A 25,952-nucleotide genomic window follows, 5' to 3' on the forward strand; every position below is an offset into this window, starting at 1 on the left:
TCTTTGGCCCGCCCCTCCCCTCACCGTTGACACAGGTCATCAGGCCTACCATTTGAGCTGAACGGACTAGGAGAGAACAGTCAAAAACCGAAATGGATAAACAACAGAAACGAAAGGGTGGTGCACAGAAGCTGCGAGATAAAAGGCTAAAAAGCCTACAAGCAGCAAAATGTGCGAAGCTTACTGACATGTTTGCAAGTGCTTCCACCACGACCACAGCACCGGGTGCAGGGCCATCAAGTGCAGGGCCAGGGCCGTCAACATCATCAGCAGCCCCCAGTGCACGAGTGTAGAACAGTGTAGGCCAAACACAGAGGAAGAAGCTATCGAGGTGGATTCAGAGGTGGAGGAGGAGACAGACGGGATCCAGGGTTGAGGAGGTCAGAATAGCCGGCCCGGTAAGAAGTAGGCTAATGTTAGGCGAAATGTTAGCAGAATGACGACATGTTTTTTTAATGGGAAGACTGAGGGCTCTCCGTGTGCGTGGACACTTAAATGAGGTATTTTTTAGATAAACGACTGGTGGGCAACATGTTCACTACATCAGTATGGGGGGAATTGATCATGCTGAAATTATTACTTATTTTATCCAGTCAGGCTGGAACACGAATAAAAAGCCTAGCCTGTTTTTTTGCACAACCTTGTTGGCTAGGAGGTGGTCACCGACTGTTGTGTGTGTGTGTGTGTGTGTGTGTGTGTGTGTGTGTGTGTGTGTGTGTGTCTGCGCTCGTTTCTGTCACAGAGATCATTCAGTCTTTATTTTCAACTAATGCTATGAGTAGATTTACTTTATTTGAAGGTGTAAAAGTGATATGCGCCTGTCATTAGCATTACAGTACTTAAACCATCATTAATGTAGGCAAGGCTATAACGTATCTAGTGTCATTCCATTTTGTAGGCTTATGTAAAGTTGACTGGTGTGCAGATATTGCAAATACCCAATGACATCAGTCATAGATATCAAGTGTGTCATTAATGTTTATGACTCTCATGTAGACACCAAAGTGTTCAGTGTTATTTTAGCTTGTTATAACTATATTGTTTGCAGGTGTTACAGGTTACAGTTGCCCATGTAATATTAGTGAAACATTGCTTTGCTGAAATGGATTGGTAGGTAACCGGAGAAATACGAAATTAATATTCCTGCCTCGGTCATTTTCAACCCTCCGCTGCATCAAACACAGACTGAGGAGTTTCCTTTCTGCCAGCAAACTGGAAGCCTTTATGTTGATGGCCACTGTGAAAGATGTTCTTGTGTCCCTTGATGCTGACACAGTGATTGACAGAGTGGCAGAGAAGAGCGATTTAATGACAAAACTGCTTTTGTAAGGTGAGGAGATTTATTTAAATGAATACATTTGTGTTGGGATTTAATTACATTTTTCACAGAAAGTGATGAGATTACTTGTGTGATCGTATAAATATTCATGGTGGGCCACCATGGCCAAAAAATGCCCGGGCCATTTTTTGGTCCCAGTCCAGCCCTGCCTCAAAGATAAACTTCCAACTACTGGCCAGGACACACAACAAGACATAGTTCACCAGCAAAGAAGAGTGTGGAAGCGTAAATCAAACAGAGCTGATCAACAACTTTGGGGCTTGGTGTGGGAACAAAACAAGATTATTGTTGATTTTTGGAGGGTTAAGTCTAGGCCAAATACTGCCTCCATCCTGGGAGAAGAAGTGGAGGTGGTGGAGGACTACATACCTGTGGGTTTACCTGAACAGCAGATTTAACTAGAAGTGCAACACTGAGGCTGTCTACAAGAATGGATAGAACAGACTGCACTTCTTGAGGAAGCTTGTGTCTTTTAGTGCCTGCACCTAGATGTAGCATATCTTTTATAGGTCTGTGGTGGAGAGCAATTAGCTTTGTAGCCATTTGTTGTGCAGTGACATGAAAGCCAGAGACTCAAAGAAACAATAAACTGATAAAAAAAAAAAAAAGGCTGGCTCTGTGCTGGGGACTGCTCTGGAGCCCCTGGAACGCATTGTAAAAGACGAATGCTGCACAAGAAAATGAACATAAAGAACAGCACTGAACACCTACTTAACAGAGATCAAACAACAGAATGGATTCATTCAGAGGCTTCCTCAGTTCCACTGCAACACAGTTTCTTTTTTGGGATAAATAAAGTCATGAATTACATAAAATAAATTGAAACGCAAAATAGCAATAATGCATTGTGTTCCAAGCAAGAAAAAAAAACGTATTTGTGCCAGTGACTGAAGAAACACTAACTAAAATATGTGTTAAAAAAACGTATTTGTTTGTGTATCTATTGTTTTTAGTTTTATAGATTTTTTTTAGTTTGGATAGACAGATAAACACACAGAAATTCAAATTGATTTTCTTGTTTAGATAGATAACATAGCTACATGTTTACTGTGTAAATAAAGAAGACAAAAAAGGGGGCAATAGATACATTTCTTCTAAACAATTTAAAGGAAAGAATTTTTTTATTACTTATGCGTACCTTAAATACAACAAAACTTCATTTATTAGCTTACCAGAATGGAAAGATGATCAGTCGGGTTACCATGAACACTATGGCGAACAAAACAAAAAGAGTCTTGCTGGTTTTTTCCCATCTGGCATAGTTGAATATTTTGGCAGACTAAAACAAAAAGAAATGTTGGTGTTAATAAACAGCACTCAAAGCTAGAGCAAGTTTAACATGATGATGGTCAATTTTTTTTAGCTTGTCCCACACAAAAATGCACAGCCTCAGATTTTGTAACAGACCCACACAGGATAATCTAATATGGTGTATAGAAGTCATAAGGATAACATTCCAAAGACCGAAAAACTGAACATTAAATGAATGCGTATTTATTCACACTTTTTGCTGTGGATGTTGCAAATACTTCCAGAATACATAATTAGTTAAACAAGTCAGTGTTCAAACTGGTACTTCTCTTTTCGGGTCCAGCAGAATTTTAGTCTTTGTTTGTTTTGCTGTTCTAGTGGGCTTACCCAATCATACTTGTATTTTTCATGTTTTTAGTATTTTAGTATGCTGTGCTGAGTGTGGTTGTGTGTTGTGTTGCACTAGTGTTGTATTTTGTATTCTGATTTGTAATTAGTGATTTGTGTATTCTGTGTCTGTCTGTTGCACTGAATGTATAAGCTACTGGATCCTTAAATTTCCCTCGGGATTAATAAAGTAAGTAAGTATCTATCTATCTATCTATCTATCTATCTAAGCAGATGCCTGAGTAAAGACATATGGATAATTACTTCCTATGATTGGACAACTTTTGAGTGTGAAAAAACTTCTTGTGGTTAGATGTGCCAAGGTTATAGAGACATAATACATTCCATATTTATTGGTTATATCACATTAAAATAGTTGTGCATAGTCAAAGTGGTAGTCATGTTTTCTTGGTCACTTGATACAGCCTTTTCAAAAAGTCCAATTCCTTTTTTAAAGGAAAAGATTTCAGACTCTGCAAACAGATTAATTTCTTGCCTTCACAATGCTACTGGCAGACATGTTTCTAACGTCGTTTTCTCTGCTGAACTATAAAGGAAGGCCATTCCGGCCCACAGCTGTAACTCTGCACAGTGATTAAAACGTTTTTTTTTTTCAATGAATGATGACTTGTTTAATTCTTTGTGTTGTAAAATTATTTACCCATTTTGGGATTCAGGGGATACATATTATGCCCATTTTTTTCACAAGTTTGTACAATGAAGATATATACGACACTGGCTTTGGTCAAAATATCATTGGTCTCAGCACAGTGGCGCTTCTTTCCCCCCTTTGAAACACCTCTCCTGAGACCACGTTATTTTGGGGGGAGGAGACTGAGGGGCAAATGAGCAACAGCCAACCCCACCCACCTTTCTGGTGAGGTAAGTAGCTACTGATCCTTCATCTTCCTTCCTGGTTGTTGTTCTTGAGAAAGAAAACTTCTTTACCATGTCAAATGCTGAGCTAGCCGCAGATGAGGAAGAAATTCTGCAAACTGAAAGTCTGACAGAACTGAGCAACTGTATCAATTTGAGCACAAGTCAGACCCTGAAAAAAAAAGGGCTCTTGCACAGGCTTCTACAGGACGTCAGTGAAGGGTTTGTTTCAGTATGTTTGTAAGTTGGCTAAAGACACATTGTACTACTGGCTGTGGAGAGTTATGGTGTGTTATTCAGTGGTGTCAAAAGTACACACATTTGTTACTTAAGTAGAAGTATAGATACTGCAGTTTAAAAACACTCTGGTAAAAGTTGAAGTATCAACTTGACCTCTTTACTCAAGTAAAAGTGAAAAAGTATGCGCTCCAAAACCTACTTAAAGTATAAAAGTATAAAGTAACCTTTAAATAAAAAAAAATAAAAAATATTTTAGTGGCATCTACACAAAAAGGTAGATGCCACTATGAATTGCAAGCTTAATTTGAAAACTGATTAATTCTACACCTGGGTCTTGGGTGAGCAGAGTTTGCATTGCAATTTCCACGAGTCATTTTTGCATCCGACTATTTCGAAAAATTCTATGAGTTAGGGCCAAGGATGAGGAAGGTCTTGTTGGTCTCCGTCTCCATCTCCCGATACTCTCTCGCCTGTGTCCGACCTTTCAGACATTTCGCCATCTTTTTCTGAATCCCACATTGTGGCGTGGCACACACTTCGCGCAGCTTCGGGTTTGCAGTTTGTAGAACACCTGCTTGCTTCTGATGAATGACGATTTCCTTGTGTGTCAGCACAAATTTGACGAATATCCTAACCGATGAGTGTTTGCGTTATATGATTCATCCAATTACACTCGTTCTCACTAGGTGTGGATGGCGCCACTGATCTGTATTGGATGGCGCACATGACGTGAAATACATAATCATTGAACTGAAGCCAAGAGTAACGAGGCTGTTTGTTTTGAAAATGTAAGGAATAGAAAGTACAGATACTTGTGTGAAAATGTAATGAGTAGAAGTCAGAAGTGGGCAGAAAAATAAGTAATGGAGTAAAGTACAGATACCTAAAAAGTGTACTTAAGTACAGTAACGAAGTATTTGTACTTCGTTACTTGACACCTCTGGTGTTATTGCACGTTATCAGTCATCAAAACCGGGCTATCCATTGTGTAATATAATGTAGTAGATGCAAGATAATGAAGACATTCCTCAAATCATACCAAAAGCACTCCAGCTCTACATATAGATATAGATAGTTACTCTATTGATCTGAGAGAGAAATTGTTTAGCAGTGTAGCTGTAAGTTAGCAGCAGATATTAGAAAACATGTCATGGATGATGAAGATGAAGAGAGGTAAGAACCCAAAATGCAGACTTAGATTAGGCAGAAAATTGAGGGAAAACTGAAATGAATTTGTTTAAAGACTGTAACAAAAAGTATGAACAAGCTGGAACACCAAAACCCTAAATTGGTAAAACAAAAATCTAAGGACTGACAAAGAAACCTGACAGAGAATAAGAACATAAACTTGAATGGCAAACAAAACATGAGGAGATATGATGAGGATCTGGCAAAGACTGAGAGAAACCAAGGAGAATACATCCTGGGGGAAACTAATGAGGAATGGACTGCAGCTGGGACTAATAGACAAGGAACAGGTATGGAAATGAAGCTGAGAATCAGAACAGGAGGGAACTGGGGGAAACGAAGAATAATAACCAGAATCTAAACACAAAAAAGTGAAAGCGTGAAAACGATGAACCAGGAAAAACAATGCTTCCTCATCAACAGTGATGGAGCCGGAGATGTGCACAGCGTAACTCGCAGTAATGCATGTGTACCGTTAATTACTGCATTTAAACATTTTGGATATATTAGCCTCATTAAACCGTTGTACTGGGAGACCTCCATCTTTATCAGAAACATGCCGATAATGTAATGTTAACACACCGAGAGCGGTACACGGCGTTCAATGTAGCAGAGAGAGAGGAGAGGGCCGGTGTTGTGTTGGAAACACACCTTATCCACACAGCTGCAGGTTGATGAGTTACAGAACGGAAGCGTTCAGCTAGAAAGCCTCAGCTAACAAAGTAATGTGGGAACAATGATGTTCATCTTTCAGAAAGTAACAGCAATAACTCCTTAGAAGCTGGTGTACGTCATCTTCTTTAGCTAAGCTGTTAGCGTTAGCTGCTGCTAAAGGAGAAAATAAACCCAATTATTTACATTTTGCCTCATCTGAAGTTCCAGGATCAAACTCCTATAGGTTTGATCCCAAATTTGTTTTTGGTAAAAGGGAAACGCACTGGTAGACAAGGAAGACATCAAGCATAAGGAAAGAAAACCCAAAGCTATATGCTTTATGGAATAGGAAATGCAGAGGTGGTGTGGTGCCTCACAGCCTCACAGCAAGAGGGTTCCTGGTTAAAACCCCAGCTGGGGCCTTTCAGTGTGGAGTTTGCATGTGCCCCCCATCTATGCGTGGGTTCTTCCCGGGTACTCCAGCCTCATGCATGTTAGGTTATATGGTGACTCCAAATTGACCTTAGGAGTGGGTATGAGCGTGCATCATTGTTTGTCTCTCCGTGGCCCTGTGATGCACTGGCGACCTGTCCAGGTGTACCTACCCCCCCCTGAAGAAAAGGGCTGAAGGGGCTGATGGGAATGGATTCATTCATTCATTCATTCATGAATATCTGTCTTTCTAAGTTATACTAAGCTATAATTCTCAGCTGTTAAATAAATAAAAAAAATCATTATTTATCAGTAATAATAACATTATTTATTATTTTATTCAATAAAAAAACTGAATAAAAATCCTCCAATAGTGGTGATTCCAGTACTTTTCTATAATTCAGTGACAGAGTGGAAAAGATAGATATTTTTCAAAATTCTGATTTGGAACATAATCAGGGATTCAGAGAGTCATATATTCTAAACATGTGATAAGAGCATTTTAAACCAGCGTGCAGCTCTGACTGACCTCCAGTAAAACATCAGAAGCATCGTGGATGAGCATAACCAGAGTTCCTATCCGGATAAAATTGGCACACCAAGAAAATGATAAGAGGACCAGTGTTGCCAAGTGATGGATGATTTGCTCCTTAAAGTCCTGAGGGAGGAAAAAAATCCATATAATACAGTAATCATGGAAAACACTTATAGTGTGGCTTACATGTCTCCTCACCATGTTCACGGTTTAGATTACACACTTGTTCTTTTTCTTTATCTTGCAAAAAAACAATCTAACAAATATAATTAAAATATCAGAGAAAAGATGAGAGAATGACAGAGTACAGTCAGAGTAGGACACAACAACTTTAACTTTTTTGGTATATTACTTTTGCATAATGCATTAATGAGCTCATAGCTACACTTTTATTTCAAAGTCATGGGGCTCCGATCCTCTGCTGTGGAGACTGGAAGACTGGTTATCTCATCAGTTAGAAATCCTATATATCATACTTTTCCTTCATTTAGGTGTAATATTTTAGCACAAGGAACCTCTGGTAATATAAAATAGTGGGTTCTTTACAGTAGAATCCTAGTGGAAAAAAATGATACTGACAGCATGTTAACTAGACCGTACTGTCAGGATCTTATGTCATACAGTTTGTGTTGTGTTAGAATTATTAGATTTCAGTCACGAGGGTTATGTTGGAGGGAGTCTGTCCTCCTCCAAAATTCAAGCCCATGGATCCTATGCAGGCCAGAATGGCCTTAAATCTTGTTAAAAGAATATGTGACTCCAGTGGTCAAGTATGCTTGAATTGTAAAAATGGAACTTAGAAGTTTTATTTTAGCCTGAAATATGACTGTTTTCCAACACTGAAAAAATACTTTTGATTTCTTAGTCTAACCAAGTAATGTAATAGCATTTAAGAGTTTTGGCACAATATTACTTACTCAATAAAGCCCAGAAGTGAAAAGCAGTTGTCATATGTTCGTCTTGCACATGCATTTCAAGCAATTTATAGATTGTGGCTTGTTCAAGGAAAAACTTGCCACTTGTTTGGCGGTGCATTAAAGAATGCTGTTATGGGTCATATTGAAAGGTAATAACAAACAATATACAAAATCATATCAATTTGAACTTGTCAGGCTAAGGAAGAGCAGAGCATTGCAATTCATTGTCAGTAGTAGGGACACATTGGGCCTCATGCAAGAATATTTTCGTATTTTTATTCTAAATTTCTCTCACTCTTCTCGTACAAAGGTCTGGTACGAACACGCCACGTCAGATTCAACAAACGCTCTTAACTTCGGAAAAAGTAAATGATGAATGCCACCCGTGCGTATTTAAGTGCACGAGGATACTTTGCATATTCCACGCCCAAAATAATACCATATAAGGCTGTGCTTCCTCTCTGCTGTGCCAGGAAGTGTTGAGTTTTGAGTCATGAGAATGTCATCAAGGCACAAAAAGAACAACTTTAGGGGCTCTGAGACTGAAGTTCTGCTTTCAGAGATCCAGAAAGGAAAATCTGTCATTTTTAGCAGTGTCAGCAGTGGAATTACGGGACCTGCTAAAGCCAAGAAATGGGAAGTTATTACGAGTGCTGTTAATTCTGTGTCACCTGTAGTTCGTAATGTCACCGAAATAAAGAAGAAATGGTTTGATATGAAAATGGCTTAAAAAAAAACGTCTCGCCATGAGCAGGCGCTAGATGACTGCAACTAAAGCCGTGCAATCAGTTGTTGCCTCATCATGATGGTCCTTTGATGGGGCGGTCCATGAGGGGGGTCTTCTGGCATGTTGTCTGTCTGGTCTGCCTGGGCTGGTTCAGGTAATGGGAGACCCTCGTTCATGGCAATATTGTTAATATTGCCATCTGGCATGCCTTCTCTGGGCTATAGAGCAGTCAAAGTAATTGCTTCAAAGTAATTAAATATACAATCCATTAGTCAAACAAACTTGATTGGAATAACAGCGACAGGGACAGCGACAACCTACGACAGGTCAGGATCACTCGTTAATTCTGTTCGTACCTGAAAGAAAACGGAAAATACAAAAAGATTGGTGAATGCGCAAATTCTCTTAAATCACTCGTACGCACGACTTAAGAACAAATCTGTACGTACGAACGGTTGTTGCATGAGGCCCAATGATATGTTACCACTTTTGTCACATTTACTTTCAAAAAGTACTTACGGTATATGGCTTTGAGTTGATTTTGTAAATTGTAGAAATGTTCTAAAATGGATAGAATGCTATAAGAGCTATAACAACAATGAATAACAAATCAAATTAGACTTGAAATATAAGTACAGAAAATGAAGCTGACACGCCAAAGCAGGGAGTGTATATTGGAGGGAAAAAGATAAAGCATCAATCCTTGACTTAATGCTACAAGATACTTAGTGAATATAGTCAATATCCAACATTTTTCCCATTAAGTACATTTTGTGAAATTCTCTCCACAAAAGGTTAAACTTCCTTCTTACTTTATTTATAATGTTTGTATGTATGCCAATTTTCTCTCTCTAGATGTTTTTCTTACCTGCTTGCTGTCCTTTTATTACAGAGGCTTATTTGCTTTTAGTGGGATTAAATTGAACAACATTGAAATGGCTTTCTGGGTTCAGTTGTATGATTGCCTTCACAATTCATGGTCAAACTGTTTTGAGAAAGCAGCCCATGTCACTGAGCGAATGGCACATAGTAAATGGCAAAGTCAGCTAATGTTAATTTCATATACAAAGATTGAAATTTTAGCAATCTATTCCATCAAGATTTTTCTGCACATCTTTGTCTAATAGTGTAATCTAGCAATATGAGCCTGAGGTGCTCTTGTAGGTTGTGGTCAGTAAAATGAGTTAAGTGCAAGGTTAATGCAGTAGAGAGAGGTTTGATCCCTATTTGGTCCCTTGTGATTCTTTTCGTGGTTCAGACCAAAATTTAGATCATCTTTATGTTGAAAGATGATCTAAATTAAATATCCACAAAACACTATTCTTAATCAAATTTAGTCCAGATTACTATGCACCGTTTAAAATGTGTTTTAGACCTTGGATAGCTTCTGATGGATTTGTTTATATAGAATAAATTATAATTATAATTAAATTATATAGGCTTTATTTGTCAAACAATTTAACACTGTAAGACAAGGAATGTAAGAGATGATACAGAGTTGAAGTTTAAGCCTCTTACAAGGACCACCCACCTTTCTCTTGACATCAAATGTGACACTGAAGAGAAGACAGCCATAGAAGCTCATCTCCAAGATATAATACCAGTACTGAGACTGCAGCATGGACTGAAGACAGAAACAAACACAAACCGACGGAGTCATTAAGAGATAAACAAAATGTAACAAGGAGCTGTAATCAGTGATAAAGATTCTAGAATTCTAGATACAATTCTAGAAGAATCAATTGTTGTCTTTGAAATGTCAGCTCCCTACAAAATTCCATTTTTCAAAAACAAGAACACACTGATAATAAAGCTCTGGGTTTATACATACTCCCACCACAGATTTTTTGTAATATTTTTTGTGAAGGTTCTTTTACATATTGCAGCTGAGAGACATTGTTGTATATCATTGACATATTTGATAATGTCCAATTTGTATTGGTATTCAAGACTTTAGTTATTCTGAAAGGTGTTTCATTATTTGAAAATCAAGTCTTTTAATAAACTAAGACCCCACTTTACCGGAAATTAGTTTTAGACTACCCCCCTCAAATGATATTATATACATGTGACATTATTGTGGTCATTAACTCGTGTTTCCCTGTTCCAACAGGTATCCTCTGAATGGTGTTACAGTGTTTGTTGTCCCCTCTTTTCTGTCCTCTCAAACCCCAGCTGGTGGAGGCGGATGGCCACCCTTCCTGAGTCTGGTTCTGATGGCCACCCTTCCTGGTTCAGGTTCTGATGGCCACCCTTCCTGAGTCAGGTTCTGATGGCCACCCTTCCTGAGTCTGGTTCTGATGGCCACCCTTCCTGGTTCTGGTTCTGATGGCCACCCTTCCTGGTTCTAGTTCTGATGGCCACCCTTTCTGGTTCTGGTTCTGATGGCCACCCTTCCTGAGTCTGGTTCTGATGGCCACCCTTCCTGGTTCTGGTTCTGATGGCCACCCTTCCTGAGTCTGGTTCTGCCAGAGGTTTCTTCCTGTTCAAAGGGAGTCGTTTCTCTCCACAGTTGCCTCAGGCACGCTCAGGACGGGAGATTGGACTGAAGACAAGTTTGGGTGCAATCTGTTGGTTTCCTTAGCTAGGGAATTGTTTTAGAATTGGACTAATTTTGAATTTAATGAATTGTATTTGATTGGACTATGATTGTAATGAATTGTACTCTAATTGATTTAAATTGGACAGTATCATTGAAGTGCCTCGAAATTCAATTCAGTTCATTTCAGTTCATCTATATAGCAACAAATGTCAAGGCACTCTCAAGGAGATGACATTTGTTTTGATTTAGTGCTACATAAATAAACTGAATCGAATTGAATGAGTCCCAAAACAAAACACCACACAAGTTCAGATCAAGCAAATCATTCATTCAAATCAAGCCCTTCCAGTGTCCAACTGTCAGGAGTTAACATGAGCAGGACAACAGAGTCCCCAGTTGGTGTACCTTCCAACACTATGTAAGGGCAACTGGTATGTAGTCACCAAGGGCAGATGGATGGCAGATGAGGTTTTTTTAGGTACTGGAACAAGGCAGGTTCCAGTAGGCTACCTATGTCTTCCAGAGTATTGAAACGTTTTTGTGAGTTAGACAAAGGTTGAAAAGGTGCTATAGAATCCCACATAGCTGTTCTGCACAGGCCTTCATAACCCTAATCCAGCTGCTTCTTCATCTGACTGTGTCAGCAGCAGCATCCAGTAATATACACACTACCACAAGAATAACATATGAACTCTCTCAGCAGATAATGCAGACATAAACTCAAAGTGAGCAGTTCAGTATCCCGGATACAGATCTTCTCCTTCACAGTAACATATCCAGGATTACACAATCTGTTGTTAAGAAGCACTGTGATACCAACTTTACTTGTGCTGCTGCTCCCAATGTCTATGTCAGCTTGTATTGTTTTAAAGCCAGGTAGACGGGTGTTTCTGGTCCAGTATATGTTCCTGCAGAAAAACACAAAACACCATACCCACCATGGAGGTGTTTTTATGGAGTACACACAGGATTCGGTTGCTATGCGCCGACCTTATCGGCAGCAAGTCTGTGTAGCTCTCAATTTTTCTCATCGTTTATATGATTATTTGTCATTTTTTGTTTCTATCTAAACATTTTTAGTTAGTTTTTATTGATCTGCTTTTTTGTTTTAATTAATTTTTTGACAATGTGCACTACTACTAAAGCAGTGTACACAAGAGAAGAACTGTTGGCACTGTCAAGGATTGGACGTGGAATTAAACATCCAATTCCGACCGAGCTTAAAAAGCTGTACCGTGGATGCAGAGCTGGAGCGAAACTAAAGGCAAAGAGGCACAACAGGAGGTGGAGGTACAAACCTTTTCTGCCCTCTGTGATCATGGGAAACGCTAACTCGCTACCAAATAAGTGTGATGAGTTAGAGGCGCTTGTGCGGAACCAACGGCTGTATAAGGAGAGCAGTTTGATCTGTCTGTCTGAGTCCTGGCTGAACGACAACACACCAGACTCATGTGTGGACATACCCGGCTTCACAGCCGTACGAGCGGATCGAGACCTGAGTACGAGCAGCAGTAAGCGGAAAGGCGGGGGTGTTATACTGTTCTTTAATCAGAGATGGGTAAACCCCTGCAATGTGACCGTTAAGGAGTAAGTAAGTAAGTAAAATTTATTTATATAGCACTTTTCGCAGAAAAGGATTCACAAAGTGCTTCACAGTGAGATCACAATAAAAAACAAGGAAAAAAAAACACTGAACACACAGCTACACATACACATCAAAACACAACATCAAACATAAAACATAATGTCATAAAAAACCTTCACCTTAATTCAATTCAATTCAATTCAAAAATACTTTATTTATCCCAGAGGGAAATTAAATGTTGATGTAGCTCAATTAAATCAAGGAGTTATTATAGATGCTGATGGCTGTGGGCAGGAATGATTTCCTGTAGCGGTCCGTTTTGCATCCAAACTGAAGAAGCCTTTGACTGAAGAGACTCTGTTTTCCGATAACAGTCTCATGGAGAGGATGTTCAGGGTTGTCCATAATTCTCTTGATTTTATGCAAAAATCCTTCTTTGCATTATTGTCTCCAGAGGTTCCACAGTCGTCCCCAGAACAGAACCAGCCTTCCTTATCAGGTTGTTGAGTCTTTTTAGGTCCCTGGTTCTGATGCTGCTTCCCCAACAGATGACGCAAGAGGAAATGACGCTCTCAACAACAGACTTGTAGAATATCTGCAACATCTTGTTGCAAACCTTGAAGGACCTTAGCCTCCTCAAGAAGTACAGTCTGCTCTGTCCTTTCTTGTAGATGACTTCACTGTTGTGTCTCCAGTCCAGTCTGTTGTCCACATGAACACCAAGGTATTTATATTCCTCAACCACCTCCACTTCTTCTCCCATGATAGAAACAGGGTTTGATCTGACCCTGTTTCTCCTGAAATCTACAATCATCTCCTTTGTTTTGTTAACATTCAAGATGAGATGATTGTTCCCACACCATGCCACAAAGCGGTCCACCAGCTCTCTGTACTCAGCTTCTTGTCCATCTCTGATACACCCGACAACTGCAGAGTCATCTGAATATTTCTGTAGATGGCAGGAGTCTGACTTGTACTGGAAGTCTGAAGTGTACAGAGTGAAAAGGAATGGTGAGAGTACAGTCCCCTGTGGTGCTCCTGTGCTGCTGATCACCTGGTTAGACACACAATTCTTCAGTCTGACAAACTGTGGTCTGTTTGTCAGGTAGTCATTAATCCAGGTGATTGTTGAGGCCTCCACCTGAGTCTTCTGGAGTTTCAGACGAAGCAGATCAGGCTGGATTGTGTTAAATGCACTGGAGAAATCAAAGAACATGATCCTCACAGTGCTGCCTGCTTTGTCCAGATGACAGTGGGTTTGTTGAAGCAGGTGTATGATAGCGTCTTCAACTCCAACTCCATGGCGATAAGCAAACTGCAGGGGGTCCTGATATGTGCTGGTTTGCTTACACAGGTGGGTCAACAGGAGTCTCTCCAGGACCTTCATGATGTGGGATGTCAGGGCAACAGGTCTGTAGTCATCGATGTCTGAAGGCTGAGTTTTCTTTGGTACCGGAACCAGACAGGATGTCTTCCACAACAGTGGTACCTTCTCTTGGGTCAAGCTAAGGTTGAAAAGGTGTTGCAGAATCCTACAGAGCTGCTCTGCACAGGCCTTCAGGACTCGGGGGCTGACACCATCTGGACCTGCAGCCTTGTTCCGGTTCAGTCTCTCCAACTGCCTCTTCACCTGACTTCTAGAAACAGAAAAGTGGGAGGGGGAGGCAAAGGGGACAGCAGCATCTCCTGATTGGGTTGAAGACAAACTAGTGGAAGCAGAAGAATCCATGACTGAGGTGGAGGTGGAGATGTTACAGGAAAGCTGTGGGTCAGAGGAGGGTGGGATGTCTCTTTGGCTGGGAACAGGAGGGGAGGATGGTGAGCTTGTTCCTGAACTGAACCTGTTGAAGAATGTGTTCAGCTCATTTGCTCTGTCCAGACTTCCATCCATCCGATCCTCCCTCTGCTTGAGGCCTGTGATCTTCTTCATTCCTGACCACACATCTCTGATATTGTTCCTCTGCAGTTTACTCTCAAGCTTCTTTCTATACACCTCCTTGCGCTCTCTGATCTTGACTTTGAGCTGCTTCTGTATACTCCTCAGTAACTCCCTGTCTCGCTCCCTAAAGGCTCTTTTTTTCTTGTTCAATAGTTCCTTTAGCTCACTGGTGATCCAGGGTTTGTTATTAGGGAAGCATCTCACTGTTCTGGTGGGGATGGTGTTGTCCACACAGAAGTTTATATAGTCAGTCACACACTCAGTCATGGCATTAATGTCCTCTCCATGTCGCTTACAAAGAGAAACCCAATCGGTTGCATCAAAACAACCCTGTAAGGCCTCTTCAGCTTCATGTGACCACTTTCTAACAGTCCTTTTTGTGACAGGTAGTCTCTGGACAAGGGGTTTATATGCTGAACAGAGAAAAACAAGGTTGTGATCTGATTTACCCAGGGGAGGTCTTGATTTGGAAATGTATGAATCCTTGACATTTGTGTAAAACAAATCCAATGTCTTGTTTTCTCTGGTAGAGCAGCTGACAAACTGTTGAAAAGTTGGCAGTGTAGCAGAGAGTGAGGCATGATTAAAATCACCAGATATTGCCACAAAAGAATTGGGGTGTTGTGTCTGTATCTGAGCAATAACGGAACTGATGACATCACATGCAGTGTCGGCAACAGCTGAGGGTGGAATGTAAACAGCCACCAAAACAACACTGGTGAACTCTCTTGGCAAATAATATGGACGAAAACCTACTGCCAATAGTTCAATGTCAGGACTGCAGAGACGACTCTTCACAGTAACATGTCCTGGGTGACACCATCTGTTGTTGACAAGCACTGCCAATCCACCCCCTTTCCTTTTCCTGCTACTCTTTAAATCTCGATCTGCTCGTATAGTCAGGAAGCCCGGCAGAGAGACGCTGGAGTCGGGGATATGGTCCTGCAGCCATGTCTCAGTAAAACACATAATGCTACATTCCCGATATTCTTGCTGAGTCCTTGTCAAGGCTAGAAGTTCATCCAACTTGTTAGCTAACGATCTTACATTGCCCATGATGACGGATGGCAGAGATGGTTTGAACTTCTTCTTTCTTTCTCTCCTCTTTGCTCCTGCTTTGCATCCACGACGCCTCCTTTTCAATTCCAGTGGGATTTCTGGCTTCAGTTGTCGAATTATTTCTGCTTTTCCAATGTTAATCAGCTGCTCCCTGTTGTAAACCACCTTGTTGCTATGGTTATGCATCATAACAAAACAGCAAAATATACAAAAGTATTGGGAAAAATCAATCCAGCTGCACAGCATCCAAGGCAGGAAGGAACAGTTGTCCAAAAAATGCAATTTCTTCCAAGAAAAAACAGGAATGAAATTTAGAAAAAAGAATAAATCTCAATGTGAGGTACAGAGCTACTCCAACGTGCTGCCACCCTCAGCAGCGCATTCTAGAACTAACTAAAGGTCTGTCTAAACAGCAAGGAGAGGGTTTGTTGTCCAGACATCGAACTGCTGTCAGTTGGTTTCCGTGCATTCTATGCGCCCAGAGAGTTCCCATACACAGTCGTCATCGTTGTTTAAATTCCACCGAGGGCGGCACCTACAACGGCATGTGACGTCATCCATGATGCCGTTGCTAGGATACAGACCCAGCATCCTGAGGCATTCATTGCAATCACAGGGGATTTCAACCACGTCTCTCTATCCTCCTGCCTGACTGGCTTTGTACAGTATGTGGACTGTCCAACACGTGGAGAAAAGACATTAGATCTGTTCTATGCTAACGTGAAGGAGGCTTACAGGACAGTGTCTCTTCCACCACTGGGTAGATCTGATCACAGCATGGTCTATCTACAACCCACATACAGACCGTGTGTACAAAGACTTCCTGTTACTACCAGATCTTTCAGGAAGTGGTCACCAGAGGCGAGTGATGCATTGAGAGACTGCTTTGATGTCACAGACTAGGCTGTACTGCTGGAGGAAGACGAAATGGACATTGAGATGGACATGAGGGTCAGCACCATCACTGACTACATTAACTTCTGTAGGGACACTGTGATTCCAGTCAGGACTGTAAGGTGCTATCCAAATAACAAACCATGGATCACCAGTGACATCAAAGACCTCCTGAAGCAGAAAAAGAGGGCGTTCCAGAATGGGGATAGAGAAAGGCGGAGGAGTGTACAACAGGAGCTTAAAAAGACATTACGTCGAGCTAAGGTGGAGTACAAGAAAAAGGTGGAGAGACAGCTGGAGAACAATAACACCAAGGAGGTGTGGAGGGGCATGAGGACCATCACTGGATACAGACTGAAGAACTCTCAGTCTGTGGAAGGTGATGTGGACAGAGCCAATACTTTCAACCATTATTACAACAGGTTTGACAGTGTGGCTTTTCCCTCCTCTGCTGCTGCTCCCTCCACCCCCACCACTACAGCTGCTTCCTCTATACTGCTTCCACTGCCCTGCTGTACTTCCACCTCAATGGCAACCTGCATCGCCAAGCCTCCTCCTCCGCCTGACTGCACCTCCACCTCTGCTGTCACCAACAAGCTTCTTCTGTCCAGCTGTACCTCCACCTCTGCAGCAACTTCCACCGCCTGGTCTCCTGAGCCAAGCTACACCTCCACCTGTGTGGCAGCTTCCACCACCAGGCATCCTGAGCCCAGCTGCACCTCCACCTCTACGGCAGCTTCCACTGCCAGGCCTTCTGAACCCAGCCACACCTCCATCTGTGCGGCAGCTCCCACCGCCTGGCCTCATCAGCCTAGCTGCACCTCCACCTCTGCGGCAGCTTCCACCGCCAGGCCTTCTGAACCCAGCCACACCTCCACCTCTGCAGCAGCTTCAACCTGCAGGCATCCTGAGCACAGCTGCATCTCCACATCTGTGGCTGCTCCCACCGCCTGGCCTCCTCGGTCCAGCTGCTCCTCCACCTCTGCAGCAACTCCCACCACTAGCCCTCCTCTGTCCAGCTGCACCCCCACCCCCATCTCTATGGTTGATAGCAACATCACTCCTGTCGCCATCCCTCCGCTACAACCTCTGTTTCTAACTATAGAGGAGGTTGGAGCTGAGCTCAGGAGACTTAAGTCAGGGAGGGCTTCAGGCCCAGATGGAGTCTCTCCAAGGCTTCTGAGGGACTGTGCTGGTCAACTAGCACTCCCTCTTCAGAGGCTCTTCAATATGAGCATTCAGATGGAAAAAGTCCCAGTACTGTGGAAAACTTCTTGCCTCATACCGGTGCCCAAATTAGGGCAACCGGTGGAGCTGAATGACTACAGACCGGTGGCTCTGACATCTCATATCATGAAGACCTTGGAGAGACTTCTTGTTCATCGCATGAGATTGCAGGTTGCTGAGGCTCTTGATCCCCTCCAGTTTGCCTACCAGAAACACATAGGAGTGGAAGACGCGATTCTGTACATGTTGCATCGGGCATATGCTTATCTGGATGTGCCTGGTTCATATGTGAGAGTCATGTTCTTTGACTTCTCCAGTGCCTTCAACACCATACGGCCTCCCATACTGAAAGACAAGCTGCTCGGTATGGGTGTGGCCCCCTCCCTGACATCATGGATTATAGACTATTTGTCTGCCAGACCACAGTATGTCAGGATGGGGAAATGTGTTTGTAATGTCACCTATGGATGCCATGCCATTTGTGGTGTATATTTTGTGGTCAGTTGTAGTTGCAGTTTGGCGCCACATTGTGGATATTGGAGGTAATGCGCCCAAGGTTAGAATTAATGAGGAGGTGGAGCACTTGGGTTTTTGAATTCAAATCGTGAGCTTCAGTTAACAACTGCTCTTCTTTGTTGACGGTCAGAAATGCCACAGACACCATCGTTTGTAAGTACATTTGATCAGAAATTAATGTATTATGTTTAATAGTAGGAATATTTAGCAGATATGTGTTTAGGATGCAGATATGTGCTTAGGGAAACTGTAATTTAAGTTACTTAATGTAAGTCATTCGTTGAGCATTGTAATTAGCAACGAACGTTATTTCCTTCTCTGTATACATTTACTGAGAGATATTTTCTGTATTGTGTGTTAAGTTTCACAGAACTGGTTGCTGAAAAACAAGGAGTAAAACACTTAAGATTCTACATCTTGGTTCCGACCCTTTCTTCAGTAGTCATCTGTTAGCTATCTGTCGAGTTGTGTGTCCTATGCAACGGGGGCAGAATAGTGTTTCTGGAACACTGGAATGCAGTATTGGGGCTCCGCAGGGTACTGTCTTGGCTCCTTTTCTTTTCACCCTGTACACATCAGACTTCAGGTACAACTCAGAGTCCTGCCACATTCAGAAGTATTCTGATGATACGGCTGTTGTGGCATGTGTGCGCGGTGGACAGGAGAAGGAGTACAGGGACCTTGTGGAGGCCTTTACTGACTGGAGCAAAAAGAACTGTTTGCTCCTGAACACCACCAAAACCAAAGAGCTGGTGGTGGACTTCAGGAGATCTAAAACCCCAAACCAGTCAGTCTGCATTGATGGAGGGGAGATAGAGACTGTTCAGACCTGCAAATACCTGGGGGTGGTGCTGGATAATAAACTGGAGTGGTCTGCCAACATGGACGCAGTGTACAGGAGGGGCCAGAGCCGTCTCTTCTTCCTACTCTCAAGCTGCTCTCAACCAGAGTGATAACCTGGTTAATGCCAATCATTAAGTAGAGTAGAGAGGGGTGGGAGTGTACAGGCATTTTGTTTAGTGTGACCTTTTTGTTTAGATGTTCTTTTGATTTTTCATCTAATCAATTTAGTCATATGTATGTTGTATGTGCAAGGGTGTATTGTTTTAGTGCTCATTTGTAAATATTTTTTTTCTATGCTTGCTTCCTGCTTCTGAAGAGTGCAGACGTGTCTCTGCTTCCTCCTGCTGCTTATTGCTTTATTTGCTTTTAAATCATTTTACTTATTTCCACAAGTCTTGGATATAATTTTATTCTTTTTCTTTTAAGTGAACCTTTTTAAATAATTTTTATCAGAAAGTCATCTGGAAACTGTTGTGTGGAAATTCTGTTGCAGCTTCCTGCTTTTGGAGGAGCTCAGCTAACTGAAGCTAATTAGCAGCAAGATGGCCTCCCTTTTCCACTGACGATTACCACAAGCTACTCCAAAACATAGCAATACTGGACACAAAAATTCATTGGCTTGAAGTGAACGTGGAGATAAATGGACAATATGACAATGAAACTTCTCTGCCGGTATCCCAAAACACTGAAAGGGAGCAGGCTAACAGGAAGCTAACCGGCACCACCCAGACACGGCAGGAGCCTGGTATAAATGGAAAATACTCAACCAGTCCTCCCTGGAACTCCCTTGGTGCTAAGCCAAAACACTACAAATCGCCTCCCTCAGATGTGGGAAGACGGTTATCAGGCAGAACCCAACACCTGGAGACCCACAATGACTGAGTGGCCTGCACTATCACACAGGAATGTTTCTACCCCGATACCAAAGAAAAAGCAACGATGGACCGAGACCACCACCAAAACCAGGAGCAAATTGCCACAAGACACAGGAATTCTGCTAAAGAACAGATTTGCTCCACTTTTTTTTTTTTTTTTCAGTAGCAACCCAACATATGGTAATGTAATTTTATTTGGTCATTATAATACATAACAAAATATAAACATCAATTGATTTCTTTGATTATGTAAATGACTAAAAGGGTCTAGGCTGAAGTAAAAATAAACTTATTGTGCCTAGCCCTATTACAAACGTAATTTATAATTACAAGAAAACAAGACTAGCAAACACAACTGCAGCCGATATTTTACAACTTAACAGAAAACATCTGAACATGACATAAGGTTTAAAACAAAACAATGTCCATCAATCATACTACAGTTTTATAATTTTCAATTAATAATGATTTATACCTTTTTTTTTAATTTTCTACTGTTTTAGAACTTTTTAAGTTCTCATTTAGCTTATTCCACACACTAACACCTTGAATAGAAATACAAAACCTTTTTTTATTCGTTCTAGTTTTAATCTTTTTGAATATACCTGTTCCTCTAAGTTTATACTGACTCTCTCGCTGCTCAAAGAGCTCCTGGACTGGTGATGGGAGCATGTGATTATACGCCTTGTACATCACTACGGCAGTGTTCAATTTAACAAGATCAGGAAATTTTAGTGCGTTTTGGTTAATAAAAAGAGGATTTGTTGGTGTTATATAATTAACTTTATTAACAATTCGGATGGCCTTCTTTTGAAGTAAGTAGATATTATTTATATTTATTTTATAAGTGTGTTTCCCCATATTTCCCCACAGTAGTCTAAGTATGAAAGGAATAAAGTGTTATAAAGAAGATAAAGTGATTTTTGATTTAATAAAGTTTTCATCTTGTTCATTATGGCTATAGTTTTAGCTAATTTTGTTTGAAACACGCTAATTTGTTTTTTCCAATTTAATTTTTCATCAATATAAATACCCAGAAATTTGTAATCAGTTACTCTTTCAAGTTCTAAATTGTTTATTTTAATTTCAATTTGATTCTGAACTTTCCGGTTACCAAAGATAATATATTTTGTTTTGTTCAAATTAAGTGAAAGTTTGTTGCTATCAAACCATGACTTTATTTTTGTTAGCCCTTTTTCTACACTTGTGTAGCTGTTGTGGGTCTTTACCTGAACAATAGGGACTGGTATCATCAGCGAATAGAACACAGCCGAGTTCTTTCACTGTCTCACCAACATCATTAATGTACATAATAAATAATTTGGGCCCCAAGACAGAGCCTTGTGGAACACCATATGTGGAGACCTTACTCTCAGAGTTTATATTGTGCACCTGCACATACTGCTGTCTGTCCTCCAGGTAACTTTTCAGCCACGCTAATGCTGTTCCTCTGACACCATATTTTTCCATTTTCTGCAAAAGCAGCCCATGGTCAATGGTGTCGAAGGCTTTACTGAGATCTAAAAACACACCAGCTGTACATTGTTTCTTATCTATTGCTGTAGATATGTTTTCTACAAATTCCATGATAGCCATCGAGGTAGACCTTTTTGACCTGAAGCCATATTGATGGTCGCTGAGCAGATTGTATTTATCAACAAAAGTATCTAGTCTGTTTACAAAAAGCTTTTCTACAATTTTGGATAATTGGGGCAGAAGAGATATGGGTCTATAATTTGTAAATTGATGCCTATCACCGCTTTTAAAAACTGGAATTACCTTTGCTATTTTCATCTTTCTTGGAAAAATACCTGTTAAAAAAGATTGATTACTGATATATGACAGCGGTGTTGCAATATAATTAATGATGTTCTTCAGCAGTTGCATGTCAATGTGAAAACAGTCCTTTGATATTTTATTACTGAATTTATGCACAATTCCAATAATTTCACTCTCATCTGTTGCTCTCAGGAATAGAGAGTTTAGATTTGGTTGTAAATTTTTCCCCACAAATCCTTGTGTATCTTTTGTTACTATTTTGTTTGCTAGAGCTGGTCCAACATTAATAAAATAATCATTAAATTCATTGGCTATTTCCCTCATGTCATTTAAAGTGTGGTTTTCTTTTTCAAAATAACTTGGGAATTCATGTTTTTTCTTTCCATCATTTATTATGCGGTTTAATATTTTCCAAGTCCCTTGAATATTATTTTTTTGCTCTTCTAATAATCTATGATAATAATGCTTTTCAGCGTATCTCATGATATTTGTCAGTTTATTTCTATATTTTTTATATCTTTGTTCTGTTTCTATAGTTCTGTGCTTTAAATGTAATCGATATAATTTATTTTTCTTTTTACAGGCTTTGACTATGCCATTTGTAAGCCATGGCCTATTTAATTTAGTTTTTGTTTTAAATGGTAAATGGTAAATGGACTGCATTTATATAGCGCCTTTCCACTCCTTCGAGCACTCAAAGCGCTTTACATTGTATGCCTCACATTTACCCATTCACACTCACATTCACACACCGGTGGCAGTGGCTGCCATGCAGGGTACCACCCTGCCACCAGGAGCAATTTGGGGTTAAGTATCTTGCTCAAGGACACATCGATGGGGTCAGGTAGAGCAGGGCTCGAACCTGCAACCTTTGGGTTGCCGAACGGCTCCTCTACCACCTGAGCCACCACACTGTCCGTTATACATTTGAAAGGACAGTGTTTGTCATAAAGTGTGATCAATGTAGACAAAAATTGATCAAAAGCCTGATCAGGATCAACAGAGGCATAAACCTCCTCCCACCTCTGGGAATTTAAGTCTTCATTTAAGGAGGCAATAGCTTCAGGTGTTCTAATTCTAATCATTTGATATTGTTTTATTTTTGCTTTCATTGGTTTGACAGTTTGAATAAGTTGATGGAAAATGCTAAATACGGGAAAATGATCACTTATGTCATTTATAAGTAATCCTGATGTGATTTGACTTCCTAGTTGATTTGTGAATATATTGTCGATCAATGTTGCTGTGTCTGTTGTGATTATTGTTGGTTTAAGTATCAGTGGAAATAGACTATTGCTAAACATGGCTGTGGTCAATTCTGTGGTCTTAACATTTTGTTGTGGGTTCAGAAGGTTGATATTGAAATCTCCACATACAATATGGACCTTTCTTGAACTTCTAAACAAGGTATCTTTCAATTGGTTGAATTGATCTAGACCTGATCCCGGTGGTCTGTATACACAAGTAACTATTATGTGTTTTGATTTCTCTAAGTTTATTTCGACTGTCAGGCACTCAAGCACTCCATCGACAGCTATAGTTTTACTAGGCATCTCTTTACATTTGAATTTTGAGTCCACATACAGTGCAACAACCCCACCTTTTTTGCCAGGCCTACTTAATGTAAACAGTGTATAGCCCTCTATTTCTACATCACTGCCCTTTACAGTATCAAGCCAGGTCTCAGATACAGCAATAACACTGAACTTTTTAAACTGTTTTAAATACTCTTTGATGTTATTGTAATTTTTATACAGACTCCTGCTATTGAAATGAACCACAGTAAAAGCTCCTTCCATATTGATACGTTTAAATTCATCATCTGTAAAATATTTACAATCATTATGGGTGCCAATGCCAAAGGCATAGGCAAACATCTTAATATTGTGCCAGATTATTGTGAGAATGCATTAAGCATTCTCACTATTAAGTTCCTGTTTCTCTTTATTGTGAGAATGCATTAAGCATTCTCACTATTAAGTTCCTGTTTCTCTTTATTATTATTATTCCGCCGATTTTCGGTATTCAACTACTTCAGCATACTTTCAGCTATTTCAACAAATTTGGTATCAAAATGTTCAGCTCTTTCAGCTCTTGGTGGGAATTATTTTTTGGTGTTTCTAACTTTTCAACTTTTTAAGATATTAAGCTTTTTGTTCAACTTTTTTTCCCTTTAAAAGTAATGGTAAATCCTTCAAATCCTTTCAAATCCTTTCAAATCTTAACCAGTTCAGCATACTTTCAGCTAGAGACACTATTCAAATTTTAAAATGTTCATAAGCCATTCAGCTATTACCAAATGTGTCAGCTTTTAAAAATATTTGGCCAATTTTGAAATATGACAGTTTAAAAAATATGAAAATTCAGTTTATCTTCAAATCCTTCAAATCCTTCAAATCCTTTCAAATCCTTTCAAATCTTAACCAGTTCAGCATACTTTCAGCTAGAGACACCATTCAAATTTTAAAATGTTCATAAGACATTCAGCTATTACCAAATGTGTCAGCTTTTAAAAATATTTGGCCAATTTTGAAATATGACAGTTTAAAAAATATGAAAATTCAGTTTATCTTCAAATCCTTTCAAATCTTAACCAGTTCAGCATACTTTCAGCTAGAGACACCATTCAAATTTTAAAATGTTCAAATTTTTTAGCTTCTTAAGAATTTTTTAGCAAGGTAATTCAGCTCATGCATTCTCACAGCTGTTTCGCAGGAACAGCTCTTTCTAGTTATGGGTGCCAATGCCAAAGGCATTAGGCAAACATCTTACTCCTGTGCCAGACTCTGATTATTCTGTTTCCACCCTAAAGTTCGGCGCGTAACGAGTCTGGCAGCGTTGGTCCCACCGACATAAAAAGCGCACCGTTAGGTGCGCATTGATCGGGAATAGTGTGCTATGACTTTTCTCTCTCATTAGTCAAAAGGAATTCCCGCAAAATGGGAAAATGTTAGAAAATTTAAACAGGGAATCCTCATCAAAAACTCAAAAAATGAAGATTTTGGGCCTTAATGAGCTTGAAAAGGGCATTTTTAGAGGCCTTATAACTCAGCCATACAGCATAGCACAGACCTCATTCAAAGTTTGTAAGTGACACGAGACTCTCGGCTATAACTGAATCGAAGGGTTTGAATATATTCAATATGGCTTTGACACGACGGCAGTTTACGTTTGAGGGTGCCAAAATCTCAGATCTGGCGTCTCTCGCACTCAAGCCCTCACTCTAAAAATCATTAATCACCGATTCTTCAAACAAAACTCTCTCATGTCTGAAATATCTGGCCGATCTGGACAAATGTTATCACAAAACGTAGGTATTTTTGTCCTCTTTCACACAATGTCACACTCATTGACCTCTGCCACACAGATTTATCACAAATTGCCTCTGAGCGCAAAGTGCCGTCCCTCAATCCCATTATAAATGGCTAAAATCCTAAAATCAGTGTTTAAATATGATTTTAAAACTGCCATTTAAAATGAGCCCGAGGGGGTAGCCGAATGAAAATTACACCGCTGGATTCGGCCGTCCCTTGTGGCGCTCACGGTACAAAAATGATTCGGATTCGAGCTTTACTTTTCGAGCTGTGACCGTTTGTTCGAGAAAGTAGGCGGAAATCAGAACGGCTCCTTTTTTAACAGGTAATAGTGTGTGTCATTTGCAGCACCTGTCAGTTGGAGCCTGTGCGCATGCTAACGAGCTGTCTCCTAGCAACAAGCTTAAGAGCCTGTTAAGGGCTGAGACAGAGACTGCTTAGGAGGAAAAAGCCAAGATGGAGCCTTTCTGGAGCCATATTGTGCCTTCCAGATGCCTTATCCAAGTATCAAAGTAAATGCATTGAAAAGCACTTAACATTAAGCACTTAAGCTTATTTAGAATGGCATAAAAACTGCTTCGATTTAAATATAGTTCACTCCACAGATGTAAAACTACTTTGCTAGCTTCCTCTAAGCCTTCTGCTTCTAACGGTGTTAAAATGATCTTTCTAGCTGGTCAACTTTTCTCACAGGACGTGTTATAAGACAGTGTTCCGCCTCATTTTCCTCCCGCAGCCGCCTCATCTCTCTATATATGTTGTGTGTGTTCAAACTGCTTTGGTTTAAATATAGTTCACTCCACAGATGTAAAACTACTTTGCTAGCTTCCTCT

General features: G+C 40.4%; 1 protein-coding gene across 1 annotated transcript in view; it reads right to left on the bottom strand.

Annotated features, from left to right (window-relative positions):
- cers3a (ceramide synthase 3a) overlaps window positions 1-25,952 on the bottom strand; it is a 114,369-nt gene that overhangs the window by 7,030 nt on the left and 81,387 nt on the right. Inside the window, exons 7-9 of the mRNA XM_075459957.1 lie at window positions 10,078-10,170; window positions 6,897-7,025; window positions 2,512-2,618 (exon numbers count right to left, since the gene is read on the bottom strand). Of these exons, the coding sequence (XP_075316072.1) occupies window positions 2,512-2,618; window positions 6,897-7,025; window positions 10,078-10,170 (329 nt within the window). The remainder of the gene's footprint in view (window positions 1-2,511; window positions 2,619-6,896; window positions 7,026-10,077; window positions 10,171-25,952) is intronic.

Source organism: Odontesthes bonariensis, chromosome 1, assembly GCF_027942865.1.
Source record: "Odontesthes bonariensis isolate fOdoBon6 chromosome 1, fOdoBon6.hap1, whole genome shotgun sequence".
In the NCBI taxonomy this organism is placed as follows: domain Eukaryota; kingdom Metazoa; phylum Chordata; class Actinopteri; order Atheriniformes; family Atherinopsidae; genus Odontesthes; species Odontesthes bonariensis.